This window comes from Ciconia boyciana, chromosome 4 (genome assembly GCF_034638445.1).
Source record: "Ciconia boyciana chromosome 4, ASM3463844v1, whole genome shotgun sequence".
Taxonomy (NCBI): Eukaryota; Metazoa; Chordata; class Aves; order Ciconiiformes; family Ciconiidae; genus Ciconia; species Ciconia boyciana.
Genome location: NC_132937.1, coordinates 62,367,878 through 62,385,173, shown reverse-complemented (window position 1 = coordinate 62,385,173; position 17,296 = coordinate 62,367,878). Strand labels below are relative to the sequence as shown.

Here is a 17,296-nt window from a genome sequence, read left to right as displayed (position 1 = left end):
TACTTATATCTAATATCTTCAGGATTGTCTATAATTCTGGGCACAGTTAAATTTGGCCAAAGCTGTGTGCACTTGAAGGAGAAGACATTTACACATACATTTGAAGTATGTAATATATAGACATGCAATGTGCTTTGCATGAAGAAAGAACATGTGTATGCAAAGAGCTGCACATTTTAAAAGATTTTTGCCCTGCATTTGACACCACCTGGAATGATTTCAGTCTGTGGTTTCAATTTTAGGATTTGAGACTGTGCTTATCCAACTCATGGATGTATTCTACTGAAAAGTAACCAAAATTTCTGGATTTCTCTCCTTAGATAATGCAAACATAAAATGATGGGTAGTACAACAATACACTGTACAGAGTAGATCATCCGTATCCAGATTTGTATTTGTCAAATTATTGTGTGAAAGAGTGTATCTAGGATTAGGTGTTGAGTGAACTTGGTTTCACTTACTAGTGCGTGATCAAGCCTTAGCAGGAAAATGTATTGCTTGATTTTGCCGTACGGTCAGGAAGGCTGGAGTCAAAAGCAGTGAGATTCAGGAGGGTCTACATTCCTAGGTGTGTTTTGCAGCAGTATTTGTAAGAGGTGCATTAATTTCTAGCTTTTGGAGTGGGACTTGAGCTACATCTTTCTACTGAACAGGTTTGGAGAGTTTGTTACAAAAATGTCATTGAGTCCAGTTACCAGTGGCAGTTTCCCTGCAGCTTTTGTGCCATTTTATGGTGTTATAAATTTTGAACAAATTGTTACAAATGCATCACAAGATGCATTGGTGCACGTGGGGTTAGCATGATCTTTTTAAACAGAAGAAGTTAATACTTGATGGAATCGGTTACTAAATGTGTGTTTTTCCTGTACCGCTGGGTCAGGGTAAGAGCGTTCCTGTGAAGCAGGAGACACTAGCCTTGCTCTGTAGGTTGTGTGCAGTTCACCATAACCCACATGCCAGACTCAGAGTTTTGCAATCAAGCGATGAAACAAAGCGAACTTCTGAATTTTTTGGCCACGCTTTCCAGGAGCATGAGCACTGAAGTGCGAGCACTGCAAACACTAAGAGCTACCACGACCCGTGTCTCGGTTCACTTTCTGTGCCGTTCACATACCGGATGCCTCAAGCGTCGGTTCCCGCCGCCACACACACACACACACACACACAGACACACACACACTCCAATGCACGGGAATGAGACACGTTCTGGTAAAAACAAAAAAGATGCTTGCGGGGTTTCCCCGCCGCGGTTATTTTAGGGGGGTCGGGGGGAAGGCGGGGTGGGGTCCCGCTCCTCATCCTCATCTCCATCCCCGCCTTCCTCCGGCCCGGAGGGATGCGGGGGTGGCGGGGAGGGGGGTACCCCGCGCCCCGGGCTCTCGCCGCCCCCCCCGCCCCCTGCCACGCCCATCGGCCACGTCCCGGCCACGCCCCAGCGGGGCTAGTGGCGGCGGCGGCGGCTGCGGCTCCACTCGCCCGGCGCCGCCACCATGACGGACCGCTCCGCCTTCGATACCAATGTCATCACCATGACCCGCTTCGTGATGGAGGAAGGCAGGCGGGCGAAAGGCACCGGGGAGTTCACGCAGCTCCTCAACTCCCTCTGCACGGCCATCAAAGCCATCTCCACCGCCGTCCGTAAAGCGGGCATCGCCAACCTGTAAGTCCCGGGACGCCGGGGAGGCGAGGAGGGAGCGCCGGTAGCATCCCGCACCTCGCCGCGTCCCCGCGGGTCCAGGGGATCCTGCTGCCTCCGGGCTGGTGGGCATGGGGATGGGGATGGGGGGTGTCACCCAACAGGCATGTGAGCAGTGTTGCATCCACCCTTGCAGAGAGCTGTAACTCCTTCAGCATCTTGGACTCTGATTTTCTCAAGTGAAATGCATCCTATGGCTCTTTAATAATATAAGGCATGCAGTCTTCGACAGATGTCTGCTGCTGATAGACCTTCATGCAAGCCCTCAGCAGGTTTGGGTGCTTTGAACCAGAAGAGCAAACAGACTGAAAGACAAAGGCTGTCAAAATATGGCAGAATTATTGCTCATTGTAGTCAGTACCTTAATATCAAAGCACCATTTTATGCTATGAGGCGCTTAATCAAATTCAGTGGGGTTTTTTTCATATTGCATCATAGCAACTGGAGTTTCTCTATGAAGCTTTGGATGTCTTAAGGCTTTTAGAAAGAGCATTGGTCAGGAGCAGTGGTGTCTGTAGTCAGCCAGTCAGAGGGGAGTTGCTCTGGAGACGCATCAGAAGGAAATGAGAGCTCTTGAAATGTTAAATAAGTTAAAGTGATTGTAGGCAACTAATCCTCCTAAGTACTTTCCATATTATTGATAAGCCAAAATTGTATGCTGATCTGGGCTTTAGACATGGGCTGCTTCATTACGTAATGGAACATGTAGTAGAGAGAAAATGAATTTGTCTCTACAAACCATGTAGTGGAAAATATAATATGCAAAAGGCCTCTGGCAATACAGAGTAAGATTTATTACAAAATGTATCAGGGAGCTGAAAAATTTGGTGACTGAAGTTAATAAAATAGAAGCAACTGCAAGAGAGCATAAAAGTCCTCCACTTTATGTATATTTGACTATTTTTCTCTGTCTTGACTTCAGACTTTATATAACTGTGATGATAGTTTTTTAACCACTATGTGGTAGCCCTTTCACATGTCTCCTGTGTCTATCAGTAAAGACCAGGGTTTCCCGTCTGTGACCTGATTTGTAACAGTCTCAGGTGCCATTCCTTATGTGTCCTACATGTGTGTCTGTTGACAGCTGCCCACAGGTTCGATGCCTGTGCTGATGGCCTTACCTTATGATCCCCTACGGTGGATTTGACTCTCCACCAGTGCTGGGGCAGCCAGCTTCGGACTTGTGAGCCTCCTTGAGCAGTACGTCTCCCACTGTGGGACTGCGTTTTATAACCGGTGGTGGGATTTTACTTGGCTATCAGGGAATGTGAACAAGTAGGGATTGCCAGGGCCCGTTTCTTTGGACTGTCCCCAGGCTCAGCTGTATGCTCAGTGCTGCCCAGCAGCAGAGGTTCAGAACACCTGGGGAAGCTGTCCCTTCCCAGCTGCAGGCTACACGCAGGGCACCCTGCCATTGACTCCCCAACAGACGGGTGTGAGAGCTGTAGCTGCTGGCCGTACCGAGTTTTTGCTCTGAGGATGAGGACTTGTGCCTCCGCTTGCAAGCGTGGTGTTCAAAGTGCATTGTTTTCTAAAAGCACTTTCACACTTCCAGAAAAATGTTCAAGCCACTGTAGCAGAGAGAGAGACAGAGAATTATGCCAGGTCTTTTTCTTTGTCTCATGCGTTAAACTGAAGGAATGCAGTACATTCAAAGTAGCGTGTTCAGCGTTATTATGAAAACCTGAAATACGAGTATTCAGCCTAATCAATGAATCGTAGCTGAAGTACGTAAGAGTCATCTGAATGTGTGCAGAGCTGGCTATTGTTTTTCTCTTCTCAGAGCTGAACTTCCCCTCTCTCTGTTTTGCATGCTTTCAAAATAAGCTATCACAAGGTCTCCTGGTACTTCCTGATGCCAGATGGTTTGATTCTGATTAGCTGTCAGGGTTTTATTTGTGTTTCGTGTTTGTATTTCTCAGTTTTATTCCCAAGGAAATGTTTACTACTTAAAGTCAAAACTGAAAACATTGAACTGTAAAAATGTTGATTTATCTGTGAGCGAAGTGTTTCTACTGCAATTTGTACATCAAATTGCTAACCAGGAGCAAATTACATAGGAAGTTATAGCATAACTACTGTCGTCAGATTCATTGTTACATTTTAAGTTTTCTAATGAAGTCTTAGCCTTTAGGGTATGCAGCTATAATATCAGAGCCTAGGATTCAGGGGCAGTATTAAGGTCTTAAGAGCTCATTAAATAACACAGTTATTGTAATTCAGCCTTTGCAGCCTGCTCTGGCCATGTTTGCCTATAGTTTAGGGACTATTGAAAGGTGATTCCTTGTTTTGTGTTGCTCATGTTCAGCGTCTTCGAGATTTGCCACCACAACTAATGTTAGCAGGTCTCAGCAAGAATCCACTGGACAGTAAATAAAAAACAGGCTTAGAGAACTGATATATCATCCAGAAGTGCTGTTTGTTTTACAAGACTTTTTACAAATATAAGGTTGCCAGAAACAGGGCGCTTCAGAAGATGTAGTGCCCCGTTCTCACAAAATGCTCGCTCTTGCCATTGCTCTAGCTATGGAATTGCTGGGTCTACCAATGTGACAGGAGATCAAGTAAAGAAGTTGGACATCCTTTCCAATGACCTGGTGATTAACATGCTCAAGTCATCCTTCAGTACATGTGTTATCGTGTCAGAAGAAAACAAAGATGCTGTGATAGTGGAACCTGAAAAAAGGGTTAGTAGCTTTAAAGTTTCTCCCTGCTTGATTTCAAATCAGCCTTTACAGGTGTAAAGAAACTGAAACAGAGGTAAAAATTTCGGAAAACATGTACTTTTCTATATTGGCAAATGAAGGGGGATGGGCGTGGGTGGAGACAGTGTCAGTCAACATTTGTCCTTTCTGTTATTTCTGCTCTCAAGAATGATGTTTGTTGGTTTTATTCTTTTCTCTGTTGTTCCCACTTTCTTTTTTCCCCACCTTTTCCTAATTGTGGAGGAAACTTATTTCTTGTTTATCCCATCTGCTCTCTGGAACTATGCTCTGAGCCAGTCAAGCCCTTTTGTAAAGTAGCTTTGTCAGTAGGACACTGAGGAGCTGTTCTGTGCAAGTCAAATCTTGAGTTCTTTAATTCAGGCAAATTCTCTGTGAAGCCCATGAAAGATTTAGCAACAATGAAAGAAAAATAATTTTTACATATTTGTTATTATTTATATTCACAAGTCTGCGTGCACTTGTTGAGTGATAGTTCCTTTTTCCTAGCTAATATTTTGGTGTGATCATGTAAAAATCTGAGTAAAAATTTAGTGAAAACAAAGAACTAAAACATAATTTAGAAACTATAATAACGTTTGCTTTGTCAAAGCAGTTCTCTCCCTGTTGAGAAATCTTCAAAATTTATTTTATAGGCATTGGATGAACAAAGATTGCTTTAGATCTGAACAAATATGCTTTTAGACCCTCAAAGATCACTGAGGGAGCCTCAGTGTTAATGATTTTCTAAACTAAATGTGAGCTAATATGGTGTGTGTGTGTCAGAATTCCTACCTGCAGAGTAGAGCATTGCTGGACTTAAAAGTTTCTGGCATGCAGGGTGAAATCAAATGAAAAGCAAACAAATGCTTACTGTTGTTATACATTATTATTCAAATGACTGTGGATAAAATAAGGGGAAAACAAGCTATTTAAAAGGTACAGTTGATTCAACTCTTTTCCCTGTACTGTCGATTTCCTGTACCTACAGGAATCCTTAATACAGCAATAGGCAGGGACCATTCTGATTTTTGGGGGGAAAAACTCCCCAAAACCAGGATAAGACCACAGACTGGCTAAGGTAATTTCTGAGCATCTGTCCATTCAGAGCACAGAGTTTCATTAAGGAGTTTAAAGTGGAACATCCAGTAAAGTGAAATGTATGGTTTATGAATGTCAGGTGTTAAAAGCCTTTTTAATCTCTCTAATTTTAGCTCTACATGAAAGAGGCTGATCTTCTTCATTTGTCTTTTTCCTTATAATTCAGAAAGGCGTTTTGTTAGAGACGAGAAAGTGTAGCCTAAATGGTAGATATTACAGGATGGCTATCAAAATGGATCGGCATTAATTAAATCAATGAAGTTAAACTAATCATTAAAAAGTATTCTCTCTTTTTTATATATTAAAAATTGTGTAGGAAAACTTCACCTTACCCATCTCATCATCTATTATTTACTTTGAAGATTTTCCAGCTTCTGCTGTGGCACAACACAGTTGTAATCAGGAATGAAATCTGGGCCAAAGAATTTCTAACATTTGAATTCAGGTCCTTCATAATCTATAAAAGCATTTTAGTTTATAATGCTTTGAAAATTTCTGAGAAAATTTACCTACTTAAGTATTTTTATTTGGGGGAAGAAGGTAAATAATGTCACTAATCTAGTTGTTCCCGCTTTTGTATTTTCTAGGGTAAATACATAGTCTGCATAGACCCTCTAGATGGCTCATCAAACATTGACTGTCTTGTTTCCATTGGGACCATCTTTGCCATCTATAGAAAGGTAAAATGCTCTCATGTAGGATAGGAAAAACTATTGTTGTGCACCTTTTGATGAAATATAATTTCATGTGAAGACTTAATAAAACCTAAATAAACTTTTTTGTGAAAGAGACTTTCAGGACCAGCTTTAAGTTAAATCTGCTATTTCACAGACACTTGTACAAAACATTTGTGAAGAATTTGCATTACTCTCTTAGAAGATGAGGTACCTATATGTACATGGAAGCCTGGGTGATATTTAATTAGCCAGCTAAAGGAATTACCCCTTACAAACAAATCAGGTCTTAGATTTCATGAATATTTGTGTTGAGACAAAATACCACGTGGTTGTCATCTACTTGGGGAATGTCCTTTCAGGTTGTCTTGTTCTCTGTACTAATAGTCCTGTTAGCCTGAGGACAAACTTCAAACACAAACCAGAGCTGAAACATGGCATGTGCATTTGAAGTGTCTAATTCACTCTGAAAGGCAGAAACCTTGTCTGAAGGAGCTTGAAATACTGGATTTACATGTCACAAGAAGGGGGAAAAAGTAAGTCAGATAAAACACAGCCAGCTGTCCGTTTTAATCATCTTTCATGTATTGTCATACATCCTGAAGTAACTATTTTCAGTTTCATTTTTGTATGAAGCAAAAGAAAACAAAAAAATCCCAAGTACTTTTGATCAGCTGTGAACTCTGTGAGTCATGTTTCATTGCTTGCTTTTCAACTGTGCCTTGGAGTTTTCCTCCGAGCTGTGTTCATCATCACCTACAAGGAGGTACACAGCTCTATATTATCTCCTTAATCCTTTCCTGCTTCCTGCATTCCAACTAAGCTTATACAAGAGCATTTCTAGATCAATGTGTTTGTCACCTCCGTATAATTTGTATTAGTGCGTCCAGTAGGAATCTCAGTTGTGGATCATGGAAGCATTTGTGCCACCTCATGCATGGATGTGGAGTAGAAGACAGTCTCTATCCCAGACAGTCCAGCTATGTACCAGCTATAGAAATGAAGCAAAGTTGACTATGGTCCTTATTGTAGGTGTCCCTTGATGAACCTTCTGGGAAAGATGCTTTACAACCTGGGCGTAATCTTGTGGCAGCTGGTTATGCTCTCTATGGGAGTGCCACAATGCTGGTACTGGCCACTTCTGCCGGAGGCGTCAACTGTTTCATGCTGGATCCGGTGAGAATGTCTTCTGTTTCTTTGTTTCTTTATTAGGGATAACAAGGTACTGTCTATAAGAACTGTTTGTCCTCCAAAAAATCAAACAAAGGAGCAATTTTCAAGCTAAGGTGGAGAAATTAAGAACACTTAATAACCCATCAGCAATAATGTCAAGAGATTTTTGCATTCTGCGTGCCCGCTGCAGCGGTCCTATGTGTGATTCAACAATGGGAAGGCAGCCAAGTCAGTGAAGCAAATATACAGCATGTGCCAAATCATGTGGTATTTAAAATAAGCTGTTTTCTGCAATGCAGAATGCCCTTTAAGACTTGTCTTTTCCTTAATGCTGGTACCTTAGTAAACCAGAGAAGCAGAAATATTTAACCTTCTTCTGTGTTTTCAGATCCCACCGTGATGTGTAAAAGAGTAAGTGGTGTGTGGGTGCATTTTACATTCTAGCATGCATTGACTGTATGAGTTTTAAAATAAAAGTCATACTGATCATAGCAGAAAGTAGTTTGCTTTAGTGACCCATTTTTTTGTAATCAGTTAGTCAGGCTGTGCCACCTGCCAGTATTAAATTTTTAGAACCTGCAGTGGTCAGGCAGCAGGAAGTATAACTGGGTGCTCCCTGTTAAGTAACAGCTTAAGTAGCTGCATGTATTTTTGTCTATATTCAGATAGCAGATTTAACTTTGAGCATGCGTGCATGTTATTTTGTTTATTTTTAGCACTAACTTGGAAATTTACTTTAGTGGAAAATAAACAGACCAGCCCTTGATTACAGAGATTGGCTCTCTTGACTCCAGGCTCCCAGTTAGCCCAAGTTAAGACGAACTGGAATTTTTTAATACCTACAGCTATTTGAAGATGTTTATGCATTGCCTCAACTGGCAGCCTCAGTTTCCAAACTCCTCAGAGCCGTACTTTTATTGTAAGTCTAGCAAAAGAGTGGTCAGCTAAATAAATTTACAGGCAACAGCATTTTTTGGCATAGAAAAGTGATAGAGAGCTGGGAATGGTAGCATGAAGAAGCTTGCATGACCCCAGGATTCATGCTTTGTCTGTTTTATGCATAAACAAAACACTTCGCATTTAGACTGCAAATACCATTTTTTCATAAGTACTGAATTATTAAAGAAAGTGGCAGCTGTAGTAAATTTTTCCTGAAGTGTGTGTGTCATTGGTTTTTGCCTTGGTTTGTAAAGAAATGAGCAATTAATGTTAACAAATTGTTTTTCTTTCTTATTGTTAGGCAATTGGAGAATTCATTTTGGTGGATAGGGATGTGAAAATCAAAAAGAAGGGAAATATCTACAGTCTTAATGAAGGCTATGCTAAATACTTTGATCCTGCAGTCACAGAGTATCTCAAAAAGAAGAAATTCCCTGAGGTAAAAGATCCTGTTTCAGAGAAACTTTCTGCAACACTCAAGCAACACTCATAATTTCCAGCTTTACAATCACTGTCTCATGCACTGTTCAGAGCTTGTTTTCCTTTCTTGTCTGTTTAAAGTGTATGTTCATGTAGGACTGGTAATTAGAGCAGCAGCTGATGTGACCAGATATTTCACCATCCTTCAGTACTGCACTGCACCTCTTTCGTATCTTTTTTTCCTTCCTTTCTTTTTTCTTTCTTTTTTTTTTCCTGTCTTCCTTCCTGGCTGGGGGCCTGAGTAACAGTGCTGGAGGCAAACCTGGGCGTTTGGTAGTCAAGTAGAGAGGAAGTCTCATCTGGTGATGAAGAGATTTGATCGGCATGTGTGTTGGATTGCTGCTTCCTCACTGCAGCGTCCGAGTAGACGGAGAGCCGGGCGGGGATGGCAGTGGGTCATTGCTCAGTGGTAACACAGGCTGGGTCCTGCGGGGACCTCTCACTTGAAAAGCTGGTGTAGCTTCAGGGCCCGCTTTGTGGTCATGCAGTTTCCTGGTGTCAGGAGGCCTGAAGCTCTGAGGAGTGCCTGTAAAAATCACATCTGTTCTCATGCCTTACACCTATCATCACTGGAGTTGTTACGTCAGCAACGAAGTGTAAACACTTACTATTGTTAAGTGTTCATGTCCCCTCTTGACTTCCTGATCTTGCTTTGAACAAAGACTGGTGTTTTCATCTGGTATCATGCCAGGCTTAAGGTGTTGTTTATTTAGATACTAAAATGTACTTTCTGGAGTATAATAAGGAAATAATGTCAGTAGTCAACTATTAACTTTTTTGTACCAAAAAAGTTGTAGAGGCTGGCAAAAATGGGTAGAAGAAGTAGGAAAGATCACTTCTTTTGATCCTTGATATTTTTTGCTGCTACAAAAGAAAAAAACCCAACATCAATTCCTAGCGTGTAATCTTTTTCCTACTAGAAATACAGTATTTTCCAAGGGTTAGAACACTGATGGAGAGCTGGATGCATTTTCTGCTCTTGGCACTACCACTCATCTATCCTGAAATCTTCTGTCAGTCCTTTTCCTTGGATTTTCCCAATTAGAAAATGAGGAGGAAACTGAGATTTTCTCCAAAACTACTTCAAATATTACCAGTGAATCACAATATGGAGGAGTTAGACGTTAGGACCACTGGAGGGACGGGAATATTACTCTGATGTCCTCGAAAGTTACATTTATTTAAATGTCTTTCTGTAGGATGGCAGTTCACCATATGGTGGGAGGTACATAGGATCTATGGTGGCTGATGTGCATCGCACACTGGTGTATGGAGGAATCTTTCTGTATCCTGCTAACGCCAAAAGTCCCAAAGGAAAGGTAAACCTGAATAAGCCCAATTATAGACAATGTTACATTATCTAGATATTTCACTATCACAGATCAGTATTTTGATTGCAGAACATGTTTTTTATAACTTGGTAGCTTGCATCTCTGGTTGTGTGGGTATGGCCACCCCTTGCACACTGTCACGAGTGACAGCAACCTGTTGTCAGACACCTATCTTAGGGCTGCTGCTAACCTGTTTCAACTGTGCTGACTTCTTTTTACCCCCAAACGTATTCAGATTATGGAACATACCAGGGGATGCACTGTTCAAACTTCTTTCTACCATCTCTCTACCAAGGCTTCTCTCTACCATCTCAGCCCAAACCATGCCGGCTCCAACCAAGTGAAACATTACAAAGCAAAGTAAACAACCCACATTACCCTGAGATTCCTATGACAAACTAGTATGTAAGAAGCCTAAATGCAGTGCACCCCTTACGAGAAGCTCTGCCAAAGAGAAAAACACTTGGATCTCGTACTTGGTAGCATTGCCTCGTCTGGAGGAACTATGCCTGGCTGCCTCTGCCAGGATGACCGTCACTCGGGCAAGGTCACACACTTACAGGCTGACAAGGGGACTGTTTATTCAGCAAAGATCTTTCATCTGTTTTGTAATTGTCTGCAAATTATTGCTTCAGGTTGCAGATAAGATGCAGTTATTCATTAGAGAAACCTAATGGCACACTCAGGGCCAGTGGTTTTCTTTCTTTTCACGCAGGCCTACGTGGTGTGCTGCCTTGTTAAAGGTTGTGTCTTACATACAAGCGTTATCTCTGTGTAAAGAGCGCAATGCAAACATGAGCTATGGAGAAAGCACTCAGACTGGGCGAATCCAGTATTCACTGTGTTTTGTTTGAAAGAAAAATCCACACATTTCATTTTTGAGTCAAAGTTCATGTGAAATATGGAGTACTTGGGGTGCTGACTGGTTTTAAATCAAATGCCAGATATATTTACATTTCATGATGCTCAGCATTGCCTGGGCTGACCACTGCCATTTTGATTTTTGTCTTCTAGCTGAGACTGCTCTACGAATGCAATCCTATGGCTTTTGTTATTGAGAAGGCTGGGGGAATAGCAACAACTGGCCATCAAGCAATACTAGATATAGTGCCTGAGGATATCCACCAAAGAGTGCCTATTGTCTTGGGATCTCCTGATGATGTGAAGGAGTACCTTGAGATAGTCAAGAAGCATTCAGCTAAGTAAAGAAAGCTTGCTGCAGTCACTGTGCAGATGGGGAGAAATGCCTTACAGCTGAACCAAAGAACACACTGCAGTACTGCAAGACTGTCTGACCTCTGTAGCGAGAGAGCAAATGAGCCATATTTTCATAAGATTTTTTAAAAGTGAAATGTGGTGCAATTGCATTGTGCAATGAAAGGCATTAAAAGATTGCATTAAAGGAAGCATTAAAAGTAAAAGCAAGGGGAAAATATGTTTGCTTTTTCATTTATCATTTGTGATTACACAAAAGCCACTGTGTTGCATTCAACACAATACTGTGTTGCATTCAATAACTAGGGGAAGACTCAACCTTCTTAGACAAGCTACAGACTATCACCAGAATATCTGACTCTGTCCTATTCTAAAAATCTTGGGGGGAAGACTCAGCAGCCTCTTACAGTGAGTGACAGTCTCTAGTTCTTTGGCAATAAATATAAACGCTAATGTGGACACCTTCACATGTTGTTTCTAGGCCCCAGAAGTTAGTGACTGTACTTCAGTCTGGGCTTATTCTGACCGAGAGTTAACAATTGTGAAACATGCACATTAGTGTATATTAATTCTCACACATACTGTTAATATTGCCAGTTGGCACTCTATCAGATCCAGTTACACAAGGATGGAAAATGGCATTTTGGAGGTGAATTTTGAAGTGGATAAAGAGCGCGTGTAGACAGCTTGGTACCATTCTGCTGTGATGAGCTGGCTATATTTACCAGAAATTAACCTGCTTGCTTGATGAAAAAATGAACCTGTGTGTTGCTAGCAACCCCCACCAGGTGTTCTTTGTGTTATTTTGGGAGCATGCATTACCATGGAGAAGGATTCTGCTGTGCAAGCAGAAGTAAGTTGCGAAGATCCCCACAAAGCATACTGACATTTAATATGCTGATTCAGAGCATGCTGCTGGGAGCACGACGTTAGTGCTTGGAGCTAGATGGGCTCTCCACCTGTCTGTGTACAGTTTATGGCCATGGCTCACAAGCTTTTTGAATCAGTCCAAATCTGCAAATCTTTGACATTGCTCACTGCCCATTTACCTTCACCAAACTCAAACTAGGGGACATGTGGATGTCGCTGTTGGGTAGAGTGCCACTGTATATTCACTCAAGCCGTGGTCTGGGAACCCCTGTCTATGGGTGCAATGAGCTATACACCTGCCTGTCTGAGGATTTTGGATACAACAGTGCAGATAGCCTGTCTGAGCTTGGTGCTTCTTGTAAAACAAGAATAAAAGAGTGTAGGGGAACCTACAGACCATGGTGCAAAGGCATGCTCTATGGAGGCTCACACACAAAAAATCCTGGTGGCCCTTGTTCTGACATAGTTTGCGTTTCGAGCATTTGGAGGCGTGCTGGCTAATCTTAGACAGGTGTATACATGCATCCGTTCACCAAAGTGGTAGGGGACAAGGCGTTTCTGGCAGGGACTGAACGGCCTGCTTGCTGCTGGAAATGCTATTTCTGATGAGGGTCTGCTACTGAAGACGGGGCTTTCAGGGACCTGAGCCCTTAAAGGATTTGAACCGTCCTGGAGTTCAAATCCTTAAAGGATTTTGAACTGTCTCCACTGAGCTCTCGTTCTGCTTGTGCGCTCGCTTTCCACGCTGTGAGGGCCTAACTCCGGCCCTGCGCAGGATCAGGCTCCTCTGTAAGCCAAACTCTGCTCTGGGAAACAAGCAGACCATGGCTTACATAGTTTGCCTGATATGCACCTGCAAAATCAGGCACCCCACAAGGAGCAACCATGCAGTATACTGTCTAACTTCTGATTAATTCCCCTCTGGGAGAAGGCTCAAACCCACATCTCCCAGTGGGGTGCCCCTGCTGCTGGTCTGGGGGCCAGCCTGGAAGGAGAGGGTGTACTACCCCGACCTACGAGTGCTGTGCCATGATGTGGGAGAGGACTTGATGTGAGCAGACAGTGGGTGGAACAGCTGTGTGCTGGGGTTCTCCTGTGGCCCGGGCTTTTCTTCACAGGCTGCTCTTTCTTGTGCTAGGAGCAATGCTGCTTCCTCTGCCTCTTCACGTGAGGAGCCGACCACTGGGATATGGCCATGCTCTCATTTTTGTAAAAGAAAAAAAATAATGCAATCCGTGCATTCGTTTTGTCTCTTCATTGTGATTTCAAAAGAAGCAGCAAGTCTCTCTCAGGTTTTGATGAGGAGTGGAGGTGCTAGGAGCGGCTGGAGATGCCTACCTTGCACACTGAAACACTTCCCAAAGGAATTGCATATACCTGTCCTGAGCATTTCCTTACTTGCTGGCTCTGGCACGTAGCCCATAGCACTTTGAAAGGCTCCAAGCTCACCAAATCAGCTACAGCAGGCAGCATGCTGAGAAGGACTCTAAACCTCTCTGAGGTTCTGCATGCTGCTTCTAGAGGAAATGCATGATTGTTGTTGTCATGCACAACTTTTTTAGATCCTTAAGTTTTTAATTTGACCTGTCCCCATAGCCATAGCCGGACATATTTTTTTATTTAACACACTAAGCAGAGGACAGTCGGAAGCCCTTACAGATTTTTTTCTGGCTTTCCTTATATCAGTTCGGACTACAGTGCCTCACTAGTCTGTCGGCACAACTTGACAGCCAGTATCCACAGCAGCCATTTTTGTCTGGTTACAGTGATTCCTCGGCTGTATTCTGCCCTCAACCTCTTCAGGAATCCCTGGGCTGCATCTGTCTATTTTTAAGACACCATACTGGCAGCAGGTAAAGGTTATAGAAGGAAAGGCAATACTGCCCGTGTTTGCTAGGTCAGTTTCCAGTGTTTTGGTTTTGCCTATAGGCTGACATTTTATAGTTAGCATTTTTCACATTGCGAGCTGGGTTTTTATTTCTATCTGTAAAACCTAAGCCCACACTTGAACGGCATCCCCGTGTAGCCAGCAGCAGGGAGAACTATTCGGTGATGTCCTCCCGCTGCCCCTTTCAGAGTCGGAGGGTGGGTTTGTCACAGCCTCGGCTTTCGGCCCCCGTTGCGGTACTACCCGCTGCCCCTCTCAGAGGCTGAACCGTGGCATTTGGCGAAAGGTCGCTGGCTCCAATTTCAGCCAGCACCATCCAAGCAGCTAACATTTCAAATCGGTTAGAAGAGGTGTCAACTTTAAGGCGCAGGGCTAGCCTATATGCCAGTGGCAGTGTGATTCATCCCCGAGAGCTCTTGTGTAATCTTTGTATTAGAGGGCAAATGTCCCACAGATCTGTCAAATTGAGGTGTTTATTTTTTTTAACCTTTCCACGCTGTTCCAACCCACCTTACTGAGCGGTTCTCAGGCTGGTAAAGAATCATCACACATTTTCGAAACAATCTGATTTCTCCCTCCCGCACTAGTAATTATTTGGCATTATAAATGGTAATTATTTATATAGCTTAATCATTCAGTTTAGTCGTTAAGGTTTTTATCATTCAGTGGGATCACAGTATTTATCAAAACAGGGTAAAGTTTTCATGCAACCCAGTCTTGCGCCTTTATCCAAGTTTTATTCTTTTATTTCTCTTCTGGTTCCACTGTTGGTTCCAATATTTCTGAAAAGCTTGGGTGTAGACTCTGTGTTCTTTACGTATTAGTGTAAGTTAAGTTCTTATTGAAGGAGTGTTACTTGAGCAGCAGCTCAAAGCATTGTGCTTTATACATACTAAATAGTATCCAGTACCTGTAAAAAGCATTTGGGGATTTTTCAGTTAAAAAAAAAAAGAAAGAGGCAAATAATGGACTTCTTAGCTCTGAGAACACCTTTGAACCACTAACTCCAAAACAAACTTTCTGTTAGAAGATGATCTGAACTTTGTCTTTTTGACCAGTGTAAAAGATCACTTGGAATCAACAGTAAAGAAAATCTGCACGTGATGTTTTAACAAATGTTAGAAGCCATAGGCCAGCCTCCACCCCATTGCTTATTTGCTAAATTGATTGGGTATCCCGATGGTACTCTAGCTACACAGCAGAGAGATTTTGCATTAAAAGCATTCCAGTACTGGTCAGGCTGACAACTGTCATGATGACAAAATAATGTGCAGAATGTAATGGCTGTACTTTAAGCCAGCAGATCTGTTTGCATGTATAATGTGAAACCTGTCCCCTTCTTTTATTAATAGCACCATGTGCTATCCCTGAGCTCCCTAAATGTTATATTTTGGTTTTGTACAAAGCTTGTTCGAAGAAAGAAAGTCTCCTAACCTAGCAAAAACTGCTCTGGAATATTTGTCCTGTGATGTGAATGGTACCGTATACTTTTAATTAAATCACAGTGGTAGAAAAGAGAAAAAGAAGTCTTCAAGATCACTTTCTTCTTCCATTATTGCCTTGGAGGATGTAGTGCAAAATCTACCCATTGCTCCACCTGAGGAGCTCTGCTCGCCATTCCTTCCTCCTCCTTAGAATGAGACTTGAAAAACATCCCCAAAGCTAAGCACACGGGATGCAAGCAGCGCTGAACTGTGTCTTTCTACTTGTTGCTAGTGTTCAGTGCCGTCACTCTCTGAGACGTTTGCTTGAGGCTTGTTTCAAAGTAGAAAACCTTAGCATTCAAATCCCTTTACAGCTCTCCAACTAATGTATTGTTCATATGTGAAGAGGCGCTTTCAGGAAAGTCCAAAGAAATGCTAAAGATTAAAAAAGGAATGCAAAGGGAAATAAAAACTTTTTGCCTACAGCTGCAGTTCCTGTTAACAAAAACAAAGCTAGGTGTATGTTTTGCTACTGAATTTTGTTTCTGTCTTCCTGGCATGATTGTAGTGCAGTAATTTGGGTTAAATGAATTATAACAATGAAACTCAATGAAACTTTTCCTTAACTCCAGTTTTTCTTGTTTTGCTTGTGGGCTTTGCAGATCTTCTGCTTAAAAATAAGAGAGTGCTGCTAATAAGTACAATGAAGGCTACAACATATAATTGTTCTTACTGCCTTATCTGAGTGGGAAGATAGTGCTGTAATTAAAATCTGTAATTCCAGTGTTCCAGATAGCATGTACCTAGCTCACCAACATTTCTGTCTACCTTCGCATTAGCATCATTTGATCCAAGTATATTGCTTGTAAGGAATTGCAAACTTGGACATCCTTATGTTTACATGTTGCTCTACAACAACAAAGCCGACGCAAAATTTCATTTTGTGAGTTATGACACAGACATGCTTAAATCAGATAAGCTTCATTTGTAAATTATTGAAGACATTATTACTTTGTAACCAATCAAGCCACAGCTCACCAGAACTTCTCATTCACGCAAGCCCTATAATATTACAAGTAGCCCAGACTAGGAATCAAGTCATTAAGGTGGGATTGCAGCAGCCCAACCAGCAACATAAAACACCTTTAATAAATGCATGTCTAGATGCACCCTGCACCTCCTGTTGATTCCCCTGGGATGTGTCATACACCGTCAAAACCCTCCTCTACGGAGGAGGCCAAAAGGGGGTGAGCAAGCAGGGACTAAGGCGATACGGGGGGGGGAACTTCACTACCCGGAGTCGGAGCGCAGTGGGTGCTCTGCCGCAGGGCACTACGGCACGCGTGGTTACTGATGCCTTATGCCTTCATTTCTTGTACCTTGCAAATTGTGTGCTTTGACTTGGCTATGCTGAGCTCGTTGCTAAGCCCCAGCTACAGGAAAGCAGTTTCCAGCAAAGCAGCCAGCGAGAGTTTTGCATTATAAACAAATGCACAATTAGAATATGTTACTAGATCTGCACATCACTAATTTCAGTGCACGGGGAGGGCGGCCGAGCAGTGGTTGCTCAGCTGTAATCCTGTCTCAGGCTCCTTTCCTGCATCCCAGAGGAGCTGTGGAGCCAGCCTGGGGTGCAGTTATTCTGAGCACTCAATCACATGGTCTCAGAAACATCTTAAAAAACTCTGACCAGCAACGCAGCCAACAGCTTCGCCTCAAAATAAAACAGCTACCCAGGATCTCAACGTGGCAAGAAAGCGTCTCGTCCAGCCGAGAAGATAGCAACTCTGGTACCCAGCAAAA

The 17,296-nt window shown here is 42.6% G+C and overlaps 1 protein-coding gene across 1 annotated transcript; it reads left to right on the top strand.

The window, feature by feature from the left end:
• The first annotated feature begins 1,439 nt into the window (after positions 1-1,439).
• Positions 1,440-11,517, top strand: LOC140650603 (fructose-1,6-bisphosphatase 1). Its single transcript, XM_072859151.1, has 7 exons — positions 1,440-1,660; positions 4,221-4,383; positions 6,087-6,179; positions 7,206-7,349; positions 8,587-8,724; positions 9,965-10,084; positions 11,111-11,517. Exons 1-7 carry the CDS (start codon positions 1,491-1,493, stop codon positions 11,300-11,302), a joined length of 1,020 nt encoding a protein of 339 aa, XP_072715252.1. The 5' UTR covers positions 1,440-1,490; the 3' UTR covers positions 11,303-11,517.
• The last annotated feature ends 5,779 nt before the right edge of the window (positions 11,518-17,296 follow it).